This window comes from Benincasa hispida, chromosome 11 (assembly GCF_027475165.1).
Source record: "Benincasa hispida cultivar pf3 chromosome 11, pf3_genome.v1.1, whole genome shotgun sequence".
Taxonomy (NCBI): Eukaryota; Viridiplantae; Streptophyta; class Magnoliopsida; order Cucurbitales; family Cucurbitaceae; genus Benincasa; species Benincasa hispida.
The window spans coordinates 85,097,680-85,124,094 of record NC_143488.1 but is presented as its reverse complement, the minus strand read 5'-3'; the positions used below and the strand labels follow the sequence as shown (position 1 = coordinate 85,124,094).

Below are 26,415 nucleotides of genomic sequence, written 5' to 3'. Positions count from 1 at the left end.
TGCGTTGTACTAAGTGTAAGCCATGGATAATGTCAATGGTGGGAGGTCTTTTGTGGGCAATTTTGTGTCTAAGAGGAGAGTGTTCAAAAGAAAAGGATAGGATCGTGAGGCTGCCGGGGCAACCAAGTGTTAGCTTTCAACAATTTTCAGGTTATATTATCATTGATGATTATCAAAATAGAGCTCTTTTCTACTATTTTGTAGAGGCTCACACGGATCCTAGTTCCAAGCCTCTTCTTCTTTGGCTTGATGGAGGTAATCTTCCTTTTTTCGATTTTTACTTTTGCTACGATAATCTTAATTAGCTTTGAATTCACATCGTATATGTATCACGATAGTTTTGAAACAATCATCTTTCTCGATGTTAGGGTAGTGTACGATGATGGTTGTGTTGTAATGAGAGTTTAAAACTGTCATAAAAATACCTATCTTTATACATGTTTGATGACAGTTAGCTATGATGTTGGTTTATAACTAACATTAAATCTAGTGTCATCGTAAGTATATGATGACGGTTGCTATGATGTTAGTTTATACATTTATTCTCAACTTCCTCTCCCAACACTTTTCTTTTTTGTCTTCTTATCTTTAGTTTTGAGTTTTATTGTTTTCTCTATATTATTATTAAATTTGAATTTCTATGTCGATATAAATTCACTAATAAAGAAATTGAATTTTAAATTAAATTTCAATAAGAGCAACATGTTATTTTAAAAAGAAAAATAATGGGGTGAATCTCAAGCTACACACATTTGTGCAATCCACACTCAAGTACCTAATCACAAATAGTTACTATGTGGTAAACATTTTCTTGTTTTTAAAATATAATCTTGTTTTCCTAATTTTCTTTGTTATTGAATCTGTGAATGTGAATGCATGGAGATGGGTGTGCAACTAAGTTGCACCTAAGTTACTCTTTTTAATGTCTAAAAAACGAAGTACTCCTATTTCAAAAACTAGTATTTTTGTTAAAATCGATTTCCACTAGAAGATAACAAAACAAAGGAACACATTACTCGGTAGCTTCTTTAATAAGATTATTTCCAAAAGAAGTTTTAAGTTTTACTGACTTTTATATTTATATTAAAATTAAAATACATAGAATTGCAAATCAAATTTAAAAAATAATAACATATGTTTTTAAAACCTAATACCAGGTGAGTGGCTATTAAAAGTACGTGTTTTTGTATAAATTAGGTCCAGGGTGTTCATCCCTTGGTGTTGGAGCTTTTGTTGAGCATGGCCCTTTCAGACCAAAAGGAGATGTTTTGATTCATAATCACTTCAGCTGGAACAATGGTTTAATTTCTTCTTCATATAAATCTAATTTCATTTCTTTATTTGTTTTTCTCTTAATTTTATTTCTTAATTAATCCTAAATTAATAATTGGTTAATTAATTTTGACAGTGGCAAACATACTATATCTTGAATCTCCAGCTGGAGTTGGCTTCTCATTTTCTGAAAACACCACATTCTATACCACAGTTAATGATACTATTACAGGTTCATCTTCTTAATTAATTAATTAATTACTCTCATATTCATACATAATATGTTCATCCATTTTACTATTAATACAAACTATATGTGTAGAATTTATATTGTCTTTCTCCTATGTAATCACTTTTTCATTATTATAATAATTAGAATATTCATACAATAAACACAAACTTAATTACTCTTACAATATGTCTGGAATCTTTCAATAATGATATTAGCATATTAGATCAATAATAGGGTTGAATATAAGAAAATCAGCCCACTTATTTTCAAATATGACAAAATGTTACGGTCTATCAATGATAGACATAGGTAGACATCTGACATTTAATACGGATAGACACTAATAGATGTCTATTAGTGTCTATCATTTTCTATTATTAATAGATGATAACATTTTATTATATTTGAAAGTATTTTCAACGATTTTATCATTTAAAATAATTATTCTAAATAATAAGTTAAAGTATCTTGACAAGAAAAAAAAAACATTTGATTTTCATGCTTTTTCCTACTTTTCATAATTGTCTTAAAAAGTAGTTTTCAAAATTTAAAAATTTATAGAAGTATGAGCAATTGAGTATTGTTTTTCTAACAACTTGTAATTAATTTAGACTATTCTAGTTTTTTTCTAAAGTAATGTTTTAATAAAGTGTTTAACACATAACTAATAGGGGACCTACTCCTTTTGTGTATTGAGAGAGATGAGTGAGTACAAAAATTAAGGGTACGCTACTTGATTAATGAAATGAAAATAAAAATTTTAAAACAAGAAATTCAAAAAAAAATTATTATATGGTCTTAAATATGTGTGATCATGCCCGAAGAGTGGGTGTCACAAATCTCTTTCCACCAATCAAATAATATTTATAAATCACCAAACAAACTACTTATACTAACTAGTAGTACAAGCGGCAAGTTCGGGATCAAACCACAGGGAAGTGAGGAAGATTAGTTCCTCAAAACTCATTTTTAGTTAAAGTGGTAAAATGGGAGGTTGGTGTGGATTGGATAAGTCGAAATGCATTGAAAATAAAGTGCAAGTAAAGTAAAGAATAGAAATGCAATTAAAGGAGACGTTCTAGCTTAGAGGGACGAATATTAGAATGACTCCGTGTATGTTGTTCATCAAATTATTCGAATTGCAATATTGTGGTTCTTCATTATGCCTAGCCCAATTGATTGGACATCCAATCAATGGTCCTAATTACCTAATTAATTAAACATGCTAGATGAATCAATACTAAACACATTTACATAACCACATTACGCTCTAGGGCTTACGCTATGATGAATATTTAGTTTCCATCGTCTAACCAAACACTTAATATAGTTTTCCCTAGGTCAATAGGAACAATACTATTCGTTATAAACAACAAATCGCAAGCCTATCTAACCTTTTGTTTTTTAGAAATCAACTTATAATTTTATGTCACATGTTACAAGCCAATCTCTTAAGCATTGAATCATAAAATCCCAAGTAGTTTGTCAGACAATCAAGAGAAAATATGATTACAAAGTGATTCAATTAGAAAGGAAACTCATAATCAAGACATAAAGATTATATTTAAATAAAACTCCAAAGGTTACATAGAGTTCAATCCAAAAGTCTCTAAACTAAAGAAAACACTAGAACTTACCTCCCATGGGATGAAGAAGACAAATTCGGGCTCTATCTCCACTAATTACGTGAGAGGAAGGAAGAAATTAGATAAAATTGCAAGTGAGAAAGATGAGAAGATGAAGAAATCAACTGGAGGCTGATTGGGGGTCAATCCTCTACCCTAAAAACAAAGAACTGCTCATATAGCAGTCATGGTGGTGTCGCAGTGCTAAGGCGCGCATGTGTCCGTCAAAGTATGTAGCACCGCAGCTTTGCACCAAAATCTGGTGTTCTGGAAAAAGCGTTGTGCATTGTTACCGTGACGTTGAGGGTTGTGCTTCTAAGGGTGTTTTCGTCATTTTGCCTCCTTTGAAGCCTAGATACTCTTTTTAGCTCCTAATTACTCTGAATTAATCCCGAACAATCTGTAATTGTTCATTCTACCTCTAGGTGCCCGAAACCTACAAAAACACTAAATAAACACATTAAAACATAGTAACAATCTAGAATTAAGAAGAGGAAGATAATACATTTTCGATGTTATCAAACACCCCCCAACTTAATTCTTGATCGTCCTCAAGCATGGTAGAATCACATATTCACACAAAAATATGCTTGCTCAATCACAAGGGTCGTTATTCTAGTCTCAACAGTCTCTTAAAATAATATTTGCAATCAAAGATGAAATTTGATTACGATTAATCAATAAAGCACGTTTAAAAATAATTCTAAACTTGTTCATGCATGGATGTCTCCAAAGCCCTACTAGTTAAGTCTATACAATCCAGAATGATTTTATAAGGCTCTCAGTTCATTTTTCCCCTACTTTGGCTCGAAGGCTTAAGAGTTAAGTTTCTTAGGCTCAACGATGCAATGACACATTTAAGGGAACCAAACTTTTATTCTATTTTTGTCTTTTTTTCATTTTCTTAATTTTACATAGAAGAGGAAACCTTATCTAGACACATCAACTTCATTTTGCCCTGCCCACATGGGTTATGTGAAAGACATCCAACTATGAGCAACTTCTCCTAACCAGGTGCCAAAGCTTACTCATTCCTCGGGGATACTTTAACTCAGAGGGAAACTACGAGTGTCATAACCGCCCTAGGTTAATTATAACCCTAAGAAACAGGATTAATCCCTTTAAAAAATAACATACAAACTTGCTTTTACTTTACAACATGTTTTGCCTTTTACAAATTTTCTTTTACTTTACAACATGCTTGGCTTCTACAATACAAAATAAGTGTTTGGCAAAAACTTAAACATGCATTATTAAATTGAGCTTTCAGTCACTTAACACCTATCACCTAGGTTTTTCGGGGTGACAACAAAAATATAAGTCCAATAATATAACTCTAATCATGCAAGACCTAATTTCGTTAGACAAAGGACTTAGGTGTGCATGAGAGATAAGAAAAAATTTTAAAATTGGATAAAGATCATAATCATGCTCTTCCAACATAATTTCATGTCGACCTAATCACAAAGAGGGTGCGTCATTAACTACTCATCATAATAAACAACGTAAAAGAGCAAACAAGCAATTCAAGCACATTAACATTGTCTGAGCACAACGCTCAAGGACCTCAAGCTATCACAACATTGAAGGACTATGAGGTCCGATGCAGAAGCATGGATCGTGTCCCAATTTCAATTTTACAGAGAATTAAAATTATAGATAACTAATTATTGTATATCACAGAAATTTTATAGTATGCTTTTGAATTAAATAGAAGCGAGATTAGGGTTTAGATTTACTTCTTACCTTTGAAAAACCAATTTTTCACGATAATTCTCCTTGATCTGATCATGAACTCTTAAAAAACGAACAAAATAAAAAACCACGGCAAAATCAAATCACTATTTGGTTGGATACCACCACCAGTGAGTAGGGGTTGATAATTACAAGAGTTATGGGTTCTGTGAATTTTGGATGAGAGAGGAAAAAATTTTCTGAGATGAGAATTTTCTGGGAGAATTACATTGGGAGAATCTCACACAGAGACCGTCTGTGAAAACTTCTGTGAAGAAGATGGACAATAACCGAATCACACAGAGCCCTCTAAAAACCCTATAAGTACATCTAACTTTTAAGTACCACTAATCCCTCTAATGAACAATAAATCATAGTCCAACTATGACCAAACCCCTATTCAACCAAGAAAGAGTGTGACGCCACATTGTTCAAGCCCTGAAATCAGCCCTTAAAGGAGCAATTTATCTACTTACCCCGACATCAAGGAATGAGTGAATGTCGTCTTGTATAGTTGTGTTCCAGCTCCCCAATCAGACGAATCCCCAAAATGGTAGACATATTGAGTCAGCGATCTGGCCACTCTCACCTATGCAAATCAAAGGACCGCCTTCATAGGCAGGAGTTCATAACTCACTCAAGATTCAGGTCATGTCACCTATGGTCATCCGGGTGAAATGTAAGTCTCTAATATTAATGACATTATATAATGATACTATATATTTTGTGGTCCAGTCTTATACAAACTCTTTTGTATAGAACACCCTCACTCACATGTCCGTATATGAATGATCAGGATCAGATCATTTGTAGAACTTTACAACAATTGTAACTTCTACAAAGTGGGTCGTATTCGTAGTGTTACCAGGATAAGGTACCCAACCTTATCCATCTACTATAGATCATTTAGGTTATCACTTAAACATGATCCATATGATAACCTTGGATATTAGTTTACTGGTTTTGTGGGTCAATGCTACTAAATGTCGAATAAACTACCTCATATTTTATTAAATAAATAAATTTTTTGTACTTTACAATTACAAACTATAGGACCCACGAGATTTAGGGCATCAACCCCAATAAACATACCCCACCCCCAACTTAAAATGATACATTGTCCCCAATGTATCTCTAATCTAAACTAAAAAATAAAAAGAGTTAAGGGATCAGAAAACCTCATCTGATGACGTTTACATGCACGGGATGGTGGTATGAGGACTTGCGCTTAAATTGATCTTCTTCTTTTTTTAGGGCAAAGAAAGAGAACCTACAAAAGAAAAAGAAGAAGCTAAGCTAGGAAAACAGTAAAGGAAAGTAGTAAAATTTTCCACCTGACTCCCTCTAGGATGGACAAATTTTTAACGTTGGTTGGTCGACATAACTTGTCACCTCTCATAGTATAAAGAAATTTTCATATTTCTCTAATCCCTTCTTAAATGAGTCAATATAGCCCGATAAGGCTATAAGGCTCTTCATCTTTTGAAGAGAACCAGACAAATCGAATTTATGATTTTTGGAATATGACAAAAAAGAATCGAAAGAATCAAATGACTCAAAAGAGTCGATATAAAGAAAAGACTCAACAGACTCTTGAAGACTAGGGGAGAAAAATTTTAAAAAAATATACAAAATACTAGGAGTTAGAATAAGGCGAGGTCTTTCGACCTCTAACTCTATCACCTGGATGTCATCGAGTTTAGGCTCTGGATCCTCCTTAGCCTCATAAATTGGCGAGCATAGAATGATGTCCTCATTATCACTGGAGAAGTAGCATTCCCTAAGAAACTTTGCCTCCGAGGTACAGGCGATGGGTTGCTCTGGTTGGCTATCCAATCTCTGCAGGGCATCAGTCAGCTGGGCAACATGGTCAGCCATGTTTTACAAATGAGCTTGAGTGTTCTGCTAAAACTGAATGGAGATGTTAGCAAGTTCAGAAATTAAGAACTCCAAAGTCATATCTTGGGGCGAATCTCGAGGAAGTGGTTCCTCCTCCTCCACCACGTCGACGTGGACTACCTCATGCCTGTGAGCATCTAGGAAGTCAAGGAAATGGTCTGACAACGAACCATCCAGCTTCCCAACTTGAAGGAAATCAAAACTAAGGTTTCCATGAGCAGCGGAACAAGACTATTCCAAATTACAATCATGAATGAACATATATTTATAGTCAACTTCAATACAAACAGTTATACAATTGAAATGCAGAAATTACAGAATGAACAATACAAATGCATAAAAAGATCAAACTCTACGCACAATGGTAGAAATGTCTCCACGCTCCGTTGCACACGAACGCTTGAACAACAGCAATCTCGAACGCTTAATCTACACGACTGCAACACTGCACGAACACAGCATGAACACTTCACTCTCGTCCTCAACAATCTCCTCGGCACGAACTCTTCGCACTCGTCCTTAATGATCGCCTCGGCCACAAACTCCTCAGTCACACGAACGACCTCCACAGCACCACAAATGGCCTCCAAAAAACCTCGACGATGTCGAGTTGAGACTGACACCACCAACAAGGCGACCTTGGTATTCTCGGTGTGAGAATTCAGAGGGTGAGCTCTGTTCGGACTTGGTATGAGGCAGACGAACGGAGGAAATAACGATCACCTACACGACTGGGCAAGTGGGAGATGGCGGAGACCTATCGTAAAGGTCGATGCCCAATCGTCTTGATAAAGCTATGCGATCGTATAGCAAAAGCTATATGGTCGTTTAGTCTATCGTTTAGCTCAGTCTATCACCTACAGACACTACACGATCGTTTACTTTGGGCCAGCGATCGTCTAGTAAAACTATGCGATCATTTAATAAATACACCTGCACGATCGTTTAGCTCGCACCTGCACGATCGTTTAGCTCGCCCAACCGTCGTTTAGTAAATCCGAATTTATTTGACGACTTCGTGAGTTTCTTTTGTGCGGAGAGAAAACTCAAAACTTTTTCAATCTTTTGTAAAACTTCTTTTTAAAAAATAGGAAAACCATTTTTCTTTTAAACTCACGGTTACCATGATTCAATAACCACCCACTACTTTGGTTATTTAAAAGAAAAAGAATTAATCATCCAATATTTAATATAATTATAAATATAAATGATAACCAACTTATTATACTATATTTATAACCTATTGTTTTAATATTTCATCTCATGAAACATATAAACCATATTTCTTTTTCTATTCTATGGTACTTAATGTAAATCTCATTTACATCAATCCTCCACTAGATGTATCTCATACATCAAATCGATTATATCATATATAATCAAAATGCCTATTGTCAATTTGAACATTTCAAATCAACTGAATCCATTAAGCTACCAAGGGGACCTCATGGACCTGTAGCTTGAAGCTCCAACGATACGTGAATAATTGACTAAACTCTTTAGTCACGGGATCCACCATTCGTTAACTACTAGGCACTCCACTAAAGACTGACAGTTGAACTCGCTTTACAACAGATATATTATGTGTCCATCTTAACCAATCGGCAGTGCGACAACCCTTCACAGATCGTTCGTAAGTACAGCTGGGCCAATAACCGTTATGCCCCTGAAGTTACATTTGTCTCCCTAAGTACCACCGATCCCTCTAATGAACATAAGTCATAGTCCTACTATGACTAAGTCTTTTCTTCCAAAGAGAAGTTGTGGCCACTATGTTCTAGTCCCGGAATCATCCCTTAAGGGAGCAATCTCTCTACTTATCCCTGTTTCGGAAAAGAAGTGAATTCCATCTTGTGGATTGAGTTCCCAGCTCTCAAATCAGACAAGTCCCCAAAAAGGTAGGCATGTTGAGTTGGCAATCTGGCCACTTTCACCCAGACTAATCAAATGACTGCCCTCAAAGGCAGAAGTTCCCAAAACACTCAGGATTGAGGTCGTGTCACTTATGGTCGTTTAGGTGAGATGTAAGTCTCTAGTACCTGGTAAAGCAAACTCCCTCCTTGGACGAGCACGGGGCTTAGTCATGTAGAACCGGGTACTATCTCGTTGAAAGGTTTTATACATCTGCCCTTTCTCAAGGCATTTCTTTAGACAAAGACTCCGTTTTTTCCTTTTTTCAGATGGTAAATATTTCTCAGAAGCTAGATTCACAGGCAAACCACACTGATTTACCACCAATAGTAAGGCAGATAATTTCTTTTATAAAAGGTTTGAAGACGCCCTATAAGGAGAGTGGGAGGAGGATGTTGATGTGCGCTTATATTTATCACTGTAGGAATTGGGTTCAAGCTTTCCCTAGCCCTTTCTCATCAATGGACTCATGACGTATACGAAGGAGTGCAGTTCGTTCGATAAATTCCTACCTCTCTATCTATCTCTGAAATGTTTGGATTTTTCAAAACTTCATGGATGGATTTTTTATTGGTGCTGAACTAACTATAGTGCAAAGCCTTATTTCTTTGGTTAATAAGATCCAAAAGGGTTCTCGATCCTAGGGGGCAGAAAAAAACTATAGGACCCAAGGCATCTTCTTACCACCCGGGAGTAGTTCCCTAAATCGATGAAAGCGCTTACTCGTCTACGATTAGGATTTCTCAATCTCGTCTATTATCAAAATGTTGAAAGTCTCTTATGTTTAGGAGTGGGATCTGCCCAAGAACGACCAGTCCCGTGGTGGTACGTAAGGCACGGACTCTGCGAATGTCCCGCGCCCCCCGCCCGCTCACGCTCCTTACCAACAACCCGGCGCTTCGCCGGAACACACCATAGGTTAGTCCAACAACATGTGGGCTCCTCGCCGCTGCACATTAGCAAAAAAAAGTGAGCCGGCTCAAATTCCTATCAACAAGTTAAAGGTATGGCTGAGTGGCTAAAGGCATTGGTTTGCTAAATCGACATATAAGAAGATTGTATCATGGGGTTGGAATTCCATTCTAACTAAGGATTCTTGTGGTTCTGGAGAATCCAGCTACAGGAGAACCAGGATCTAAATTAAAATTTTCCTTGCCATAATGATTCAATTCCTAGTAGTATCAATGATACAAGTCGGATCCTAGATGTAGAAATATAAGAAGGAAGATAGGGTTCCTCGAACAATGTGATATCTCACACCGGGTAAATCCTTAACCCTTCCTCTTCTTCCTAAGACTACAGAATGTTCTTGTAAATTATGGCCAATACCAGGTATATAAGCAGTGATAAATTTGGGGCTTCAAAGCTTTTTGTTTAGGGGTGCGCTGGTTTGGAACCCTATACAAGGGGCTTTTCCTTTCAAATGACAACAGCCCTCTTCCTGCTGCGCGAAGCAAAGCCGCATGGTGCTTCAGTGAAGAAAGCTCAATAAACACAGACGAACACGATGCAGACTCCAACTGGGCCTAGTGAGCAAACGAGCTTCGGAATTGGATCAAAGCCAAGAACCTAAAACGGATCAGACTAAGAAGAAAGGTAAGTTGTTCGCCATTTCGAAGAAGTAGCATGTGCTCCGTTCTAGGCTGGCGCTTTTCGTTCTGCTGGATTGAAAAATCATCCTTATTTCCTGGTCCACACCCGCACTCACAGTCAAAGACTCCTGCTCACTAATCTTCGAATTGCCGGCTCACAAACAAAGCATTTACCTCGGGCTCAGAACTGTTGGAAGACAAATGACCCTGCATCTTTTTTATCTCCCCTCCCCCCCCCCCCCCCCCCCCCCATTTTTTTATTTTTATTTGTATAAGTATTTCCCATTTACAATGAAAAATTTATGGGTGAGGGATAGCTCGACAACAGCCCAAGTTATGCTTTCAAAAAGAATGGAGTTGACCATTTTGGCTCTTATACATGCTGCTACGATGGTAGCAGCGGGAATTTTTCTTGTCGCTCGGCTTCTTGCGTTTTACAATAAAATATGGGTTTAAATAAATTGAAGTATTGTTAAGACTTTTTCAAAAACTAGACAACTCAAGACAAGTCGAAAAAAAGACAGTCGAATCAAAATAATTTGTTTTAAGTTCTATTTCTTTCAGAGGGCGAATCGAGTTCAAAGAACTCTCCCCATAGCTTATTTGTGCAAAGATCCAGCATTCCACTCCAGTCACTAGCCCTGCCTTCGGCATCCCTCTCCTTGTGGTTAAGGTAACGACTTCGGGCCTGGCCAGCTCCCATAGTGTGATGGGCAGTGTGTACAAGGCCCGGGAACGAATTCACCGCCACCAGCGAGAGATTGAAGTACGCTTGCAAGATTCTCCAAATCGCAGCATTCTTCTCTACTATGTGATTATGTGAGAAGTCAGTCTCAAGACTGTCCCAGCACCTAGAATGACTATGCATAGATCACCCCTCTTTGTGTGGTTCGTTCTAGTGACAGCATTCCCACTTTTATTATCACTTCCGATATTGGCAGGGGCTAACACCGGAAAACCAGCATCTCTTTTATTCAAAAATCGAATAAGTGAAATAGTGCTGCGAGGGAGTCAGGAAAAAGGTAACCGGATTAGGGGATTTCACTTGGAAAAGAAAATGTTCCATACTAATGGATTCGGTTCCATAACCATGGGTTCCAATGTACGAGATCTTGTAGCACTTACCAATGAGGCACTTCTCTATCTTCTGCTGATGCTAAGGTTAGAGCAGCTCCGCCCTTTCCTGGAATCACTCTCTATGGGCTAGTAAGAAGGCGTGTTCAAGCTCAGATCTTGAAGCTAAGGCTAAGGCCCTTCCTAAAGCCAATGGGGACGTAGTTTTTTTGTTCAAATCCAAAGTCTTAAGTCTCCTCCCGGGCTAAGGCTGTAGTTCCAAATCCGGAATCTTAAACAATTCCGCTTAATATAGCATAGCTTCTCATCTTATTCCGCTTAAAAGAAGAAAGAGGCATCTTTCGCGCGGGCCTATTGATCAAACTTCCCAAAGAACTTCTTCTGCTTCTCATCCGAATAGGGAAAGATACCCTATAAATCATCGTTGGTCCTTTTACACACAGTAGATTCTCATAATCCTAGTGGCCAAGCTTCAACCATGTCTGATACCAACTGCAAGGGAGATTGTTGTGATCACTTTTCTTGTGTGAATCTTTCTTTCATACCACCTGGAAGCCCATATTGTAGGGTGGATCTCGAAAGATATGAAATATCTCCCTCCAAGTCGTGTTCCAAACTTTTAGAAGTTGAATTAATCAAATTCAATTTTTCTCGTTCTATCTTAGAGTATCCATTAACTCGAAACTGATCCGCTTCCATTTTGACTTTTCGTCATTACTGCAACGCGCCAACTAAAGCAAAAAGCGAAGCTCCTTCATAATGCCTATCTATATATGTGAGTGGCTCTTTTTGGAGACTTAGCCCAATGGCTATCACCAGAAGTGACCCGGGACAAGCTTTCCAGCATTCATAGCTTTCCTTGTTTAGGGAATATCTGTCTTAGTCAACAACTAAACGAATCCAGCCGATAGCACTCCATTTTTCCGATTTGGCAGTTCAATTCTGCGAGAATGAGGAGGCGACCATGGTACGCTGAGCCCACAGGATCTTGCATGAGCGTGGGCTCAGGCTCGACTTTGAAATAGGAATAGTCTGGATTCTTTTGAAAAAGCTTTTGATGAGGGGAGTCACCAGCAATAGTCGACAATGGCAATCAGTAATTAATATGCACTGCTTTATGAAATGCTTCGGCCCATAGGTATGATCTTTCTTTTAGTTGTTGAATCTCTCTTTGATTGATCAATGTGTGATATTCCGAATCCTCATTACTAATCTTTTTTTATGCCAATGTTGGTGACTGGAGATAACTTTCTTCACTTATTCCTGGGATGGGAGGGAGTAGGTCTTGCTTCATATTTGTTAATTCATTTCTGGTTTACATGACTTCAGGCAGATAAAGGAATAAAAGAGGGGAAGCGGTATTGATTGGATTGACGGATTGAGGACGTCAGTCATGCTTTACCAATTTCCAATGTTGTTGCATCGAAACATAGAAATGTTGACTAATCTGACTAACATTGAACTTGGTAAAATGAAATGGTTGAATAATTGAAAAATGAGATTATTCAGGAATACACATTGAATGCCATCTAGAAAGAGGGAATCAAGTGATTCTCTCTTTCTTTTTTTTTTTCGCTTTGTTTGAAAGTATCGACCGATACGATCGCGAAAAAGATGGATCGAGATGTATGGATCCATAGGCCTATGTGTCTATATCCTGTTCATGGATTAACGAAAATGTGCAAAAGCTCTATTTGCCTTTGCCTGTACCCGACTAGGGATGGACGTAAACTCGTAAGCTACGGAGGGTAGGGATAATCGTCCAGGTCTCTTATTGTGAAACAAAAAAGTCGCCCCGCCACAGCTGATATTCCAATCCGATTGGGTACTATAAATAGATTCGGGATTTGATCTGCAGAAACAATATAGAGTGGGCGAACACTCGGCCCAGCGGGCGAACATGGTGGGCTCCGGCTCCGCGCATCTGCTGACACCTTTCGAAGCACTTTCAAGTGTGCACTTTAGTTTTTCGCTGTTCGTTGACTTTCTAAGGTCTAACCTTTCGCTCCCCTACTGAAAAGGAGCAAAGCAGCAACTCGGCAGGAAGGTAAATGTTGGACTTTTTCTCCCTCTCAAAAGAAAGAAGAGATCAAGATTCAGGCGGCGGAAGCGTTCCACTCGAAGAGAGGGCGTCGTCAACCACAAATCAGTGAATGGGAAGCCCTAGCCTGTTGGAGGTGCTTTTCCTACTATAGGAATTCCACGGAAGAGCAAGCTCGTCAATTTTTCAGTTTCATCTGAACCCACCGAAGCATCCAACGTTGAAAGTTTATAAGCCAAGCCAAAGGACGGCGACAAGGAAGATGGGGTTGACAAGCCACTTCGAGGAGGCGACTGGACTGAAGTGCTTTCATCAAATGATGCATGTGGGCTGAGCCATTCCTATTTTCACGGATACAACACATACAATATTAACCAAATTTGCCTGATGTAGAGGCAATTAAGAAAGCCGTATAAGTAAATATATAACCTACAGAAAAGTGGGCGATGGTGAGCTGCTATCAGATCCATCGGCCTATAGGAATATGTATGGTGGGTCCATGGAAAACCCTTTTCGCTCCGCTTAGCCCTATCCTCCTCTAGGGGTATTTTAGTGATAGGTTCTATAGGAACTGGACGATCCTATTTAGTCAAATACCTAGCGACAAACTCCTATCTTTCTTTCATTATAGTATTTCTGAACAAGTTCCTGGATAACAAGCCTACGGGTTTTCTTATTGATGATAGTGACGAATCATTTCGCCTTTTTAGTTGGAACTTTAGGCGGTTCGCGAAAAAAGATAGTGAAAAAAATTATTCCTAGAGTCGAGACTAAGAGGAATGTATAAACCAATGCTTCCATAGATTTGATTTCGGTTTACAATTATAGCTTCCATATCTGTTTAGTTGGGATCTTTTTACAGGTAATCCCGCATCTGAGATCGTTAGGTGACACGTACTGTTGCCAGAGACCCTTTAGTCTTTTAACTAGTCTTTAAGGATCGAAAAACTAAAGACTAAAGAAATGGATCAAAAAAGGGGGGGCTTCTGCAACGGGCTATACCACTCTTTAGGCAGAATACTGTCACCCAAATTGAAAATTCCTAAACTGGCATCACCGGAAGGATCGAAACCACATTCATAGGCCGACAATTTTTTTGGATAGGTTGAACTATTGGAAGCAAATGGAAAAGGAACACGTACTGTTGCTCTACAAAGACAACAGACGCTTTCAACGGTTAGGCACCACTCTCTTTCTGAGTTATTCCAGCTTCTTCATGATTTCGTGCCGCGGTAAAAAAAAAAATGGCCATCTCAGCGGAAGGAGAAGGACCTGCAACAGCAGAGACTACTGACTCTCTTCTTGTTCCTAGCCGTCTGTTACGAGTCCGAGAAGCCAGGAATCCTAAATATGAGCTCCAATCTGACCTAGCTGGCGAGCGATCCTAGTTCGCAGCAGAGAACAAGACAGGAAGCGAGCGTACCTTTGTTCGCTTCTTCTCCACCAAGCACGAAAGTTTAAGGATAACTGTTGGTTCGTATATCAGAAAAAGGAATGATCCGTCAGGTTCAGGATTGATCTCTAATAATGAGTCTAGAACACCTTTCAGGAGTATCAATACCGTTACATGAATTGTAAATGCATGAATATGATGTACCAAAAAATCTGCGGTTCCTAACGGAATAGCAGATAGAAGGATTTTCCTACAAAAAGAACTCGCTAATTAAATAATGGAATATGGATTGTAGCCTGGCTTAGAAAAATTACCCAGAACTTTTCCTCTTGTTTTCATCAACGGAACTAGGTTTTCTTTATTACAAGCTAAGCAAACTCTCTATGGTTGTTTTATTCATTCCTTTTATTAGTTCAATGAGGGACAATTCAGGTCCATTCTCTTGCTTCGGTGCCAGTGGAGCAAAGTAAGCTTTTACGTCTATAGAAGTATGAAAAAATCTCATTCAATTCGGAAGGAAAACAGAAAAGTCAGATTTGACAGCGATCATTAGAACTTTCTGTTCTAGTTAAATCACTTCCATTCGTGCTAGTTCTTATACTGGAACTCTCACTTTCAGATCTCTTTATTTATGTAGTGGTCGGCCTGATAGAAGCTTGGCCAGAAGCGACTAGTCGCTTCCCGAATGCCTAGCCGAGAGCTTATTCGGGAATGATTGGTCAACAACTAGCTCCTACTCCTATTCGTTTAGTCAATCTAGGCATACCAGGTCAGATTACCAGGATTCAGTGGAATCCTCCGTGGGACTTTCAAAAATAGAACCCGACTTACTCTATTACCTTACTTATGAGATTTTCTATCCCATTTTCCCTGGTCGAGGCAGATCTCTTTTTTGAATTTAGGGAGGCTCCTATCCGATTGATAAGAGATGCTTGCTTTTAAAAGAGCGACCAGTTGGTTCACCAAACCCCGACCCAGCGTCCCACGTTCTTCAGGTCCGAAGGCATCCAGTGCCTAACTACCGACTTCTCCCGGAATTTCATTATCCCATGTTTGAATTGAAATTGAGATACTGATGCAAGTTCTTCCCCTCTGAATCAGATAGATTCATATCTGAAAGAGGTTGACACCTGACAGTCTTCACCATAAAGCATGGCTAGCTTTCCTAGACAAATGGAATAAGTTGATGATATAGTCCACCTTTCTTCTATTCATCCGCTAATATTAGTAGAAGAGAGAAGCACCCTGAAGTTTACATCCTAATTCTGCCTGGATCCGGCCAGATAGTTCACAGTGCTCATTCTATAGATACTGTGTAAAAAAGCCAACTCATGTTTTCACTCGATTTTCATTTGTGATGACATGCTAGGTGCTTAAGCAATAAAATTCCATCGAATCGCGAGAAGTTGTGGAAGTAAATTGTGAGAATCTCTTTCTCTTTTCTAATATCGCTGATATCCTCAATACCAAGTCACGAAGAACTGAAGTTTCAGTTTGAGTTGCTTTGCCCTCTATTTTAGTAAGCCCTGCAAGTTTTTTTACACCCCCTTCCATTTCGGTTCCTGGCCGATTGGATGCCCTGAGTCATTTGGTTTTGACGCGTGTCTATTAGTGAATCACAGCTCGACTTGCATGTGTTGGAAGAAACTGGTGTTTTCACGACTCTATCACCCAGTAAATTCAGTTCCACTTAATCCCTATTTCATGGCCACATATTTTTCTGGCTAAGGAATGGGAAACCTTTCTCTTACTTCGAATGGAAGCTTAGCCCGCCTCATTTTCTTTCTTTACTGTATAAGGGCATAAACGAAGTCAACGGATTTCCTTCTAACTAGGCTTCACTTTGAAATCCAGGGGCTTTGTTCCCGATCGAAAAACTAAAGAACTATTGGTAGGGTAAGAGCTGCCCTTGTTGTAATCCGTTGCAGAAATCCGAGGGCTTTGTTACAAACGAAATAATAAAGCAACGGAACCATCATAATATTTTAAAATTACTAAAAAAAAAGGAAGTGTGGGGCTACGGGTGGAGGGCTTCGTTCACTCAATCCCGGGCAAAGAACTCCCTGAGCCTTAATTGGAAGCTAAACCAAAGCTAAGCTTGTAGGCTCGTAGAATCGATGTAATGAAAGTGAGGGACCTACAACAATCACAGAATGTCCTGAATAATCGACCCGTTTTCCAAGCAGAATCTCCCGAAATCTTCCCTCTAGCGTTATACAGAGTCTAGTCATCTCGTGGTCCAGGTCTTATACAAACTCTTTATATAGGACATCCCCATTATACGTCTCCACATGAATGGTCAGGATATACCATCTATAGTAGTTTACAACACTTGCAAATCTCTACAAAGCGGGCCATATCCGTAGTGTCACCAGGATTAGGTATCCCACCTTAATCCTTATACTACAGACCGATTTAGGTTATCACTTAAGGCATGATCCACTTGTATATCACATATATATGTTTAAGTTCACATAAGATAACCAAGGAGCTTTGTTTATTGGATATGAGTAAATGCCAGAATTAAATAACACTTATTTTATTCATTGAACAATATGTATCTTTATAAAACAACGAGACTCCGGGAGAATTAAGACATCAATCCCAACACAACTAATGTTGCAAGTTGAGCAACAAGGTCACTCAGGCTTTGCAAATTAGTTTCAGCCTCTGCCTTGGGGCAAAGACTCTCTTGTTGAAAGCACTCGAACTCCAAAACCAAAACTTCTAAAGACTTACCTTACCCTGAAGACTGAGCATGAGTCAACTTGTGGGGTATTGTGAAATCTCAGCTATCCAAGCTCCCCATTCTAAGTATCCATTGTCAAAAGACTCCTCCCACTAAGAATGATGAGGCTCATTGTCCAAATGACCATAATACCCCTCCTCTAAATGACCATGTGGTACTAGACTCCACTGTAACCTTGGGCCTGCTGCCTGAGCTTGCTGCTAGTTCCACTCCATCACGTGGCCAAACAGGGCGATCAACTCGACAATGTGGCAGTCAAGGCTACCTACCTCAACATCAAGATCTGCAACTCGGCTTTTGGACATCAAGATTGATTTGAAAATCCTGTCATGCTTAACTGATACAAGAAAGAAAAAAAAATCAAAGCAAACGAAACTTTAACTAAAAACTAACTAAGAAGAACTAATTGGCTTCCTCAACAATAACACCAATTTGATCATGTCTGAAGAGTGGGTGTCGCAAATCTCTCTTCGCAAATCAAATAAGATTTATAAATCACTTAACAAACTACTTATACTAACTAGTAGTACAAGTGACAAGTCCGGGGTCGAACCATAGGGAAGCGCAAAAGATTAGTTCCTTGAAGCTCATTTTTGGTTATAGTGTTAAACGAGGGGTTTAGTGTGGATTGGATAAGTCGAAATGCATAGAAAATAAAGTGCAAGTAAAGTAAAGAATAGAAATGCAATTAAGGAGAGACGTTCTAACTTAGAGGACGAATATTGGAATGACTCAATGTAATCTTATTCATTGAATTATTTGAATGCAATCTTGTGGTTCTTGATTATGCCAAGCCCAATTCGTCCTAATTACCTAATTAGTTAAACATGCTAGATGAATCATACTAAACACATTTACATAACCACATTACGCTCTACGGCTTACGCTAGGGTGAATATTTAGTTTCCATCGTCTGACCAAACATTTAATATAGTTTCTCTTAAGTCAATAGGAACAATACTATTTGTTATAGACAACAAATTGCAAGCCTATCTAACCTTTTGCTTCTTAGAAACCAATTTATAGTTTTATGTCACATATTACAAGCCAATCTCTTAAGTACTGAATCATAAAATCCCAAATGGTTTTTTTAGACAATCAAGAAAAAATATGATTACAAAGCGACTCAATCAGAAAGGAAACTAATAATCAAGATATAAAGATTACATTTAAATAAAACTTCAAAGATTATATAGAGATCAATCCAAAATCCTCTAAACTAGAGAAAACCCTAGAACTTACCTTCCTATGGGATGAAAAAGACAAATCTAGGCTCCATCTCCACTAATTACATGAGAGGAAGGAAGAAATTAGTGAAAATTGCAAGCGACGTAGGTGAGAAGATGAAGAAATGTGCTGGAGATCGATTGGGGGGTTAATCCTCTGCCCTAAAAACGAAGAACTGTTTATATAGAAGTCGCGATGGCTAGTGTCGTGGCGCTAAAGTGTGCGTGTGTCCGTCAAAGTACGTAGCATCGCAGCATTGCACCAAAATCTGGTGCTTTCGGATAAAGCACTGCACATTGGTGCCCTAGCACTGAGGGTTGCGCCTCTAGGGACATTTTCGTCATTTTGCCTCCTGTGAAGCCCCGATGCTCTTTTTGGCTTCTAATTGCTCCAAATTAATCCTGAACAGTCCGTAACGGTTGATTCTATCTCTTAGGTGCTCGAAACCTACAAAAACACTAAATAAACACAATAAAATATAGTGACAACCTAGAATTAAGAAGAAGAATCTATAAAGTGGATCAAAAAAGATTTGATAATATATTAACCATAAAAAGTAGTGGTGGCTAGCTACTAATTCCAAGTAAATTTCATTTATTGTCAACTAATTATGAACATGATTTCTTTTATAAATTTTGTATAATAAAAATTTTAAATTTAATTATAGTATTATACAATTTATTTTGTATTACATTATACTTAATTTAATTTAACAAAAATTAAATGAATTTATTACCTGAAAAAAAAAATAATGAACATAGTATTTATCTGGTTTAACGTAGTTCTACCTTTTAAATTTTCTATTTCAAAATCTAGATACACTAAAAAAAAATGTTTTTAATAGTTTTTACTCAAATGGATCATTGACTAGACAAATCTGAAAACGAAACGTAAAACATAATTTAAATGACATACTAAAAACCACACTATAAAAACAAAATAAAATTTGAACTTCCTTGAAAGCATATAGTGATAGATTAAGAAGCAAAGACATAGTTATGGATACGATATGATACAACGATACGTTAATTTTTAAAAACTAAGATATGGATACGTCGAAGATACATTATATATATAATGTCCAATTAATTGCTATAACACTTATTTTAAGTTAGATTAAAATAGATTCAAGAAGAAAGTGAAAACTTGAAAAAAAATCTAGTAACGTCGAGTGATTGTTGAACGACTAGAGTAGACGGTAGGAAAGAAGTAGAAGATGAAGATTGAAGAATGAAGTTAAGGATGAAGGAGGTGTGAATCACGATTCAAATAGTGAGAGAGAATGTAAGAATAAAGATTTAATTACGTTTCGAGTTTTTTTTTAAAAAAATTATATTTTTATCATTTTTAATTTCTTTTGTTTTGGATTGCTCAATTTAAGTGGACTTTTATGTTTGGAAATGATTTTAAAATGGTTAAAATCACTTTTTTCATTTTCAAAATCACCATGAAATATGTTTACTTCTTCAAAACTAATTTTGATAATATGAAAATTGTATTTAAAAGTGTAAAATTGAAAACTAAATTAATTTTGAGTAATTAAAAGTGTGTTTTTGAGTTATTTTAAAAATGAAAAAAAAAATGATTTTTGATGATTTTAAAATCACTCTTAAACATGCACTAAAATAAAATGGGTTATGGGTTGGGTATTTTAAGTGGTTGGATTTAAATTTGAAAAAAAAAAAAAAATTGACCCACGTGTTCCCTTCATATATCTACTTTGCATATTTGAAAAAAAAAATTTAATAAGATAATTCAAAATAACATATCAAACACATATCTAGATGTATTCATATCGTATCCATATCTAATATTTTGCACAATAAAAAATATCTGTACTTCCTAAGAAATATAACAAGCTAAGGTTTTTGGTATTTTTATGGTTATAAATTTCAGCACAAGACAACTTGGTTTTCCTCGAACGATGGTTCGAGAAGTTTCCTAAATACAAAAATCGAGATTTCTTCATCAGCGGTGAGAGCTACGCTGGTCATTATGTTCCACAGCTTGCAACACTCATTCTCCAATCCGAACTCAACATTTTTAACCTCAAGGCTATAGCTGTAAGTTTCTAATTTTTAAGTGGTTAAAATAATATTTTTCTCATTTTAAAAAACATACTAAAACATATTTTTAAGACATGTTTGAAAGTAATTCTAAAAAGAGTAAAATCACTTTAGACATTTTCAAAATCTCTTCGAAATATAGTTTTAATCATTCAAAATCAATTTTTTGATTTATGAAAACTACATTTAAAAGTGTAAAAACAGATCTTAAATTAATTTTGAGTGATTAAAGACGTGTTTCGAAGTGACTTTGAATTTGATAAAAGTGATTTTATCAAAATTTCAAGAAATAGGGAGAAATTAGGTAACATAGCAACTTTACTCCCTTAAATGACTCTTTTAACCTTTTCTAAATTTTTGCAAATTCACTAAGTATCATGTCATGTAAATTTATAGCAAGCGAAACATTAACTCATAGTGAAGGATTACATTGAAAACTTAAAAACAAATTGAAAAAAGAACTCAAATATTATTAACTAAAACATGTATCAAATTTTCATCAACGTGTCGATATTTCTTATTAAGAAATCAATAATAAACAATAAATAGAAAATCTAAACAACAGAGGATCGGCATAGAGATTTACGTGGTTCACTAAACTCTATTAACTAAGTCTACAAGTACAGGAAGAGAGTAGTTTATTATTACAGAGAAAACATCATATTACAAATCAAGAGACGCCTTTGAAGATTAGAGAATTTATATAGTATACTTCTATAAACAGTAAAAACTAAAATAACAAATTCAGGACGCATTCCAAGATTTCTATTGATACTTTTACATTTACATGAGTTCAACGTTGACCCTATCATTTATGGAGAAATGTATCATTGTAGGTAGGGAATCCATTGTTGGAATTCGACACAGATTTCAATGCAAGAGGAGAATATTTGTGGTCTCATGGATTGATTTCAGACTCTACATATCAACTTCTGAACAAAGTTTGTAATATTTCTGAAATCACAAGACAATCCATTCTCCATAACGTTTCTACTTCTTGTTCAATGGTCAATAATTTGGTATCCAAAGAACTTTCAGAGTTCATCAACTTATATTCTGTCAACCTACACGTTTGTACATCCTCAACCCTTTCACAAGCAGCTCCAAATAACTATGGAATACTCCATTCTTCTTCCTCTTCTCTTTCCTCGAAACCAACTCCTCACAAAATAACCCTTCCGCAATACTCGGTATGATTTTCTTTTTCTTTTCTTTTCGAGTTTAACGTAAGTAATAGATGTGGGATATGAGGATTTAAACCTCTCGATATGTCTATTTACATTTTAGTTTGAAAAACTATACTCAATAACGTCAAGGGTATTGTTGAAATTTTAAATCTAAAATTCAAAATAAATTTATAAATTATGAAAAAAAAAAAAAATATATATATATATATATATATAGTATAATATTTTACAACGATTCTATTTGATAATAAATTTTTTTTTAAGTTTTTAGTCTATGATATTTATGCTTGTTTTTCCTTCTAATTATTTAACTATGATGTTCATATTTCTTAAATAATTACTTGAATTTTCAAAATCATTCGGCCAAAATTTCAAATTTTATCAATTTTTCTCTATACGTAACGATTTCATCTTTATTGTAAAAATTATTATTAAGATTTAATGAAATGTATTACACGTGCTTGTTGATAAACTATTCGGGAACCTAAGTCTTTTATAAACTATAAAGAATTAGTCATTTTCGTAATAAAAGTTCGACATTTAATTTGACGAGATTTTTTATGATAGGGATTAAAATTTTATAAATTTCAAAATATAGAGATTAAATTGTTATTAAAATAAATTGTTACAAATTTGTTTGTATTTGAAGGACTAAATTATAATTTTATGAAATGTTAGGGGTGAAAAGTGTTTTTAACCTTTTAATTTTTTTTTATGGAAGTACATGAAGTTGGATTAATACTTGACTAAAATAGGGAGATAGTGGGAAGATAGATGTATGTATAGCAGATGAAGTGGATAGTTACTTAAACAGATTGGATGTCCAAAAGGCTCTTCATGCTCAACTACTTGGAGGGGCTTCCAATTGGAGCTTTTGCAGCTTGTAAGTATTAATTTCCTCCTTAAGTCCCACTTGTTTTAACATTATAGGTTACGAAATCGATAAATAAAGACTATATAAAATGTAAAACAAAATAAAATCGACATATAGATTTACGAAGTTCATTAACCACGTGCTAACTACGTCCAAGGAATAAAGAGAAAACAGTTTTTATAGAATACAGAATGAATGACACCTCTAAGATTAGAGAGTTTATATAGTGTACTTCTCTAAACTCTAGAGTCATAATTGTAAATAAACCATAAATAGTTAAATATGTCAAATAAAAATTCAACTTAAGTTTCTAAATAAACCAACGAACTCCCATACTTAATCGTTTGAAGTGTAGATAGGAAGACATTTCAACCATACAATATTCAAACTTCTATTTGTGTTGTAATAATTTCATTAATTTTGTTCATAATATATTAATTATTAGATTGTATGGTAATTTCATTTAACATGGCAATGAGTTTTGTAAAGTTTTAATAATATTGCCATTTAAGATACAAATGATTTTGTGTTATTATTTGTTGCAGTGTTTTAAAGTATGATAAGAAGAACTTAATGATACCTACCATTTACACCTTGGGTTCTCTTGTGCAGTCAGGAATTAGGGTTCTCGTGTATAGGTATTTTGAATATCTTTATTTTAATTTTTGGTAAAATTACACCGAAATTATTTAATTTGGATTGCATTTTTAAGTTTCTGAGTTTCAAATTCGACATTTTTTCTCCTGAGTTTTGAGATAATCTTGTTTTTTTGGTCCTTTGACTATTAACATTTTTATGGTCATTCTCTCGAACCTTCTTCAAAATTCTTCGATTCGTTTTTAGTTTTTGAGTTTTGTTGACGTAGTATTTTTAGAAGGAGAAAATGAAAATATAATCATGTGTTATAAATAAAGAGGTACATATATATAAATTTAATGATCATCTTGTTTGAAAAATATTATTTTTTTTATAAAATTATTCCAAGCATACTATAAGTCTTATATGGTGATGAATTGGCAGTGGAGATGAAGATGCAGTTATCCCATTATTTGGGAGTCGAAGTCTGGTCAATAAATTAGCAACCACTTTAAGCTTGAACACAACCCTACCTTACTCACCTTGGTTTTACAACCATCAGGTAAATTTATATAACTGTTTTTCTTCATTTATTTACGAATAAAATTACTTTTTTGTCCCTAGATCTCGAATCTACATAGCTTTCAAAATATTACACTTTTAGTCCTCTAATTTTAAATTTTATTCCACTTTAGTTTCTAAGTTACAAAATATTGTAATTTTACTCTTAGATGTGAGTTTTATTTTAATTTAGTCCTTAAGTTTCAAGATTTATACTTTTAATAACTTCCATTTTTTTTACTAATCACTCACTTTCAATCTTTAGTGTTAATGCCGATTAATTATTTTAAAAAAATTATAATTAATTAAGTTTCATTATTTTTCATCACTATTAAAATTAATTTTAAAATTTTATTTCATATTTATTTTAAATTAATTAATAGACATTAAAGCCAAAGACACTCAAGTAAGTTTTTAGGAAAAAAAAGAGGCTAAATGTGTAAAATCCAAAACGTAAGAACTAAATTGAAACCAAATTTAAAAAATGTAACATTTTAACGGAGAGGGATTGATTTTGACTAAAAGTATAAAATTTTAAAATTAAGGACAAATGGATAAACTAAACCCAAAACTGATCCAAAAACTTTTCTCTTTTTCTTATTTAATTATTTAACCAATACTTTTCTAAGAAAAATACAAGACACATTTAACCAATTCTTAAAATCAACAACAGATATATTTTATTCATCATTTCCATGAATAACTGTTTTGAAGCTGCATACTTGCAACAAGTTTTATTGTCTACTAATAGAATTTTATGGTCAAATGATAAATTCACTATTAAAAAGTAAATAATTTTTTAATTTAAAAAATAGGTTAATCCATGAACTTTAGTTTATATCAATTTAATAAGTGTTCCTATAGTTTGAAATCAATTACAATTTATAGTCTATACTTTAATCAATAACAATCTAATCTTTATATTTTACATAATTTACAACGATTTAATCTTTATTGTGAAAAGTATTATTAAGATTAAAAAAAATCTTACACTATATGTAGATTGATCGTAAATTAATTAAAAAAATAAATTTATTTATAGACTATAAAGAATAAATCGATTAATAAAAATTGGCACTAACTTTGATAAAATATATCATAGTTGGGACTAAATTCTTACATGCCAAGTTAAAAAACTTAATTACAAGGAGAAAATCATTACAAACTAAATTGTTGTTTATATAAAAGTGTAAGTGCCAAATTATCAATTTACACCCTCTAAATTTTGAATTAATAGTCAGATCAATTTAAACATTCTCAACATCCTTAAGTGTATCAATTTATACCTTCTTTGAGATTAAAAATATAATGCGAGACTTATAATTGTTTTAATTAAATTCTTAAATTATCTTTAGTGAACCAATTTAGACAAGATTATTTCCGAAAATCATATCAAAGCATCGATCAAATTTTACACGTGTGTAGTCTTTTTTCAAATATCATATTAACAAAATGAACTATAAATAATTGATAATGGATGATTTTCAAATTAAATCCTAACTAAAAGTTCGATTTGATTGCTAATATGAACGGAGATTTATTGATACAATTATAAGGGTGTGTTGAATTTAAAAAATAAGTCATTTGGAAGAAACTTGAGTTTTGATAACCATTTAAAATAACTTTTTAAATGTATTTTAATCCGTTTGTATTAAAAGTGTTTAAATATAAATGGATTTTTTCAAAAAGAAAAAAGAAAAAAAGAAAAAAAAAAAAAATCAAGTCAAATCAAACGAGGCATAAGGCTTATAGATGTTTATAATCTGAACGAAACATAACGGATGGGATATATATAAGTTGATATATTTAAGTTCAAAGTTTTAATTGATATGACTCTTAAAGTTTAGGGTCGTCATATAAATGGATATTTTTCTAAATTCTTAAAAAAATAAAATAAAAAGGATTTGTGATGGTGTGTTATAGGTTGGAGGATGGGTAGAAACATATGGAAAAAAGAACATTCTATCATTTGCAACAGTTAGAGAAGGTGCTCATCAAGCTCCCTATACAGCCCCAGGAAGATCTTTGGCTCTCATTACTGCTTTTCTACAAGGAAACAACCCATGAGCTTCATCCCAAAATTACCTACTAAACTACACATTTGGTGTGTGTTTCAATAACTTAAGAATTAAATCACACTTATGCTTTAATTTACGACTCTATATATGTCAATCTGAGCATAATTAAATATCGATCGTAAAATTTTTCAATTAAATAAGACTTTCAAGACCTTTTTTTTTATAAAGGTTATGTTTGGATCTTTAGTTTTATCTCGTTTGAATTGTGATATTCTCTCTATTCGTTGTGGTATTTATATTGAGAATACATAGCTTTTTTATATAACAAGATTGCATGACTTTTTTCTACAACTTAGTTAAATTTTCACTAATTTTTTTTCATTT

At 34.9% G+C, this 26,415-nt stretch overlaps 1 protein-coding gene across 2 annotated transcripts; it reads left to right on the top strand.

Moving 5' to 3' along the window:
* LOC120090879 (serine carboxypeptidase-like 45) lies at window positions 1-26,151 on the top strand. Of its 2 annotated transcripts, XM_090307335.1 has the most exons (9): window positions 1-255; window positions 1,198-1,299; window positions 1,409-1,504; window positions 20,646-20,812; window positions 21,652-22,005; window positions 22,758-22,885; window positions 23,422-23,514; window positions 23,897-24,014; window positions 25,937-26,151. In XM_090307335.1, exons 1-9 carry the CDS (start codon window positions 30-32, stop codon window positions 26,078-26,080), a joined length of 1,428 nt encoding a protein of 475 aa, XP_090163461.1. In that variant the 5' UTR covers window positions 1-29; the 3' UTR covers window positions 26,081-26,151. The 2 variants fall into 2 exon arrangements, with proteins under 2 accessions (XP_090163461.1, XP_090163462.1); XM_090307336.1 differs by lacking the exon at window positions 23,422-23,514.
* Window positions 26,152-26,415: the final 264 nt, after the last annotated feature.

Excerpts from the sequence above, each read along its gene's own strand:
- LOC120090879 (XM_090307335.1), top strand. The coding sequence starts at position 30 with ATGTCAATGGTGGGAGGTCTTTTGTGGGCAATTTTGTGTCTAAGAGGA. Across the intron at positions 256-1,197 it reads TCTTCTTTGGCTTGATGGAG|GTCCAGGGTGTTCATCCCTT; the intron begins GTAATCTTCCTT and ends TGTATAAATTAG. Across the intron at positions 22,006-22,757 it reads TAACCCTTCCGCAATACTCG|GGAGATAGTGGGAAGATAGA; the intron begins GTATGATTTTCT and ends TGACTAAAATAG.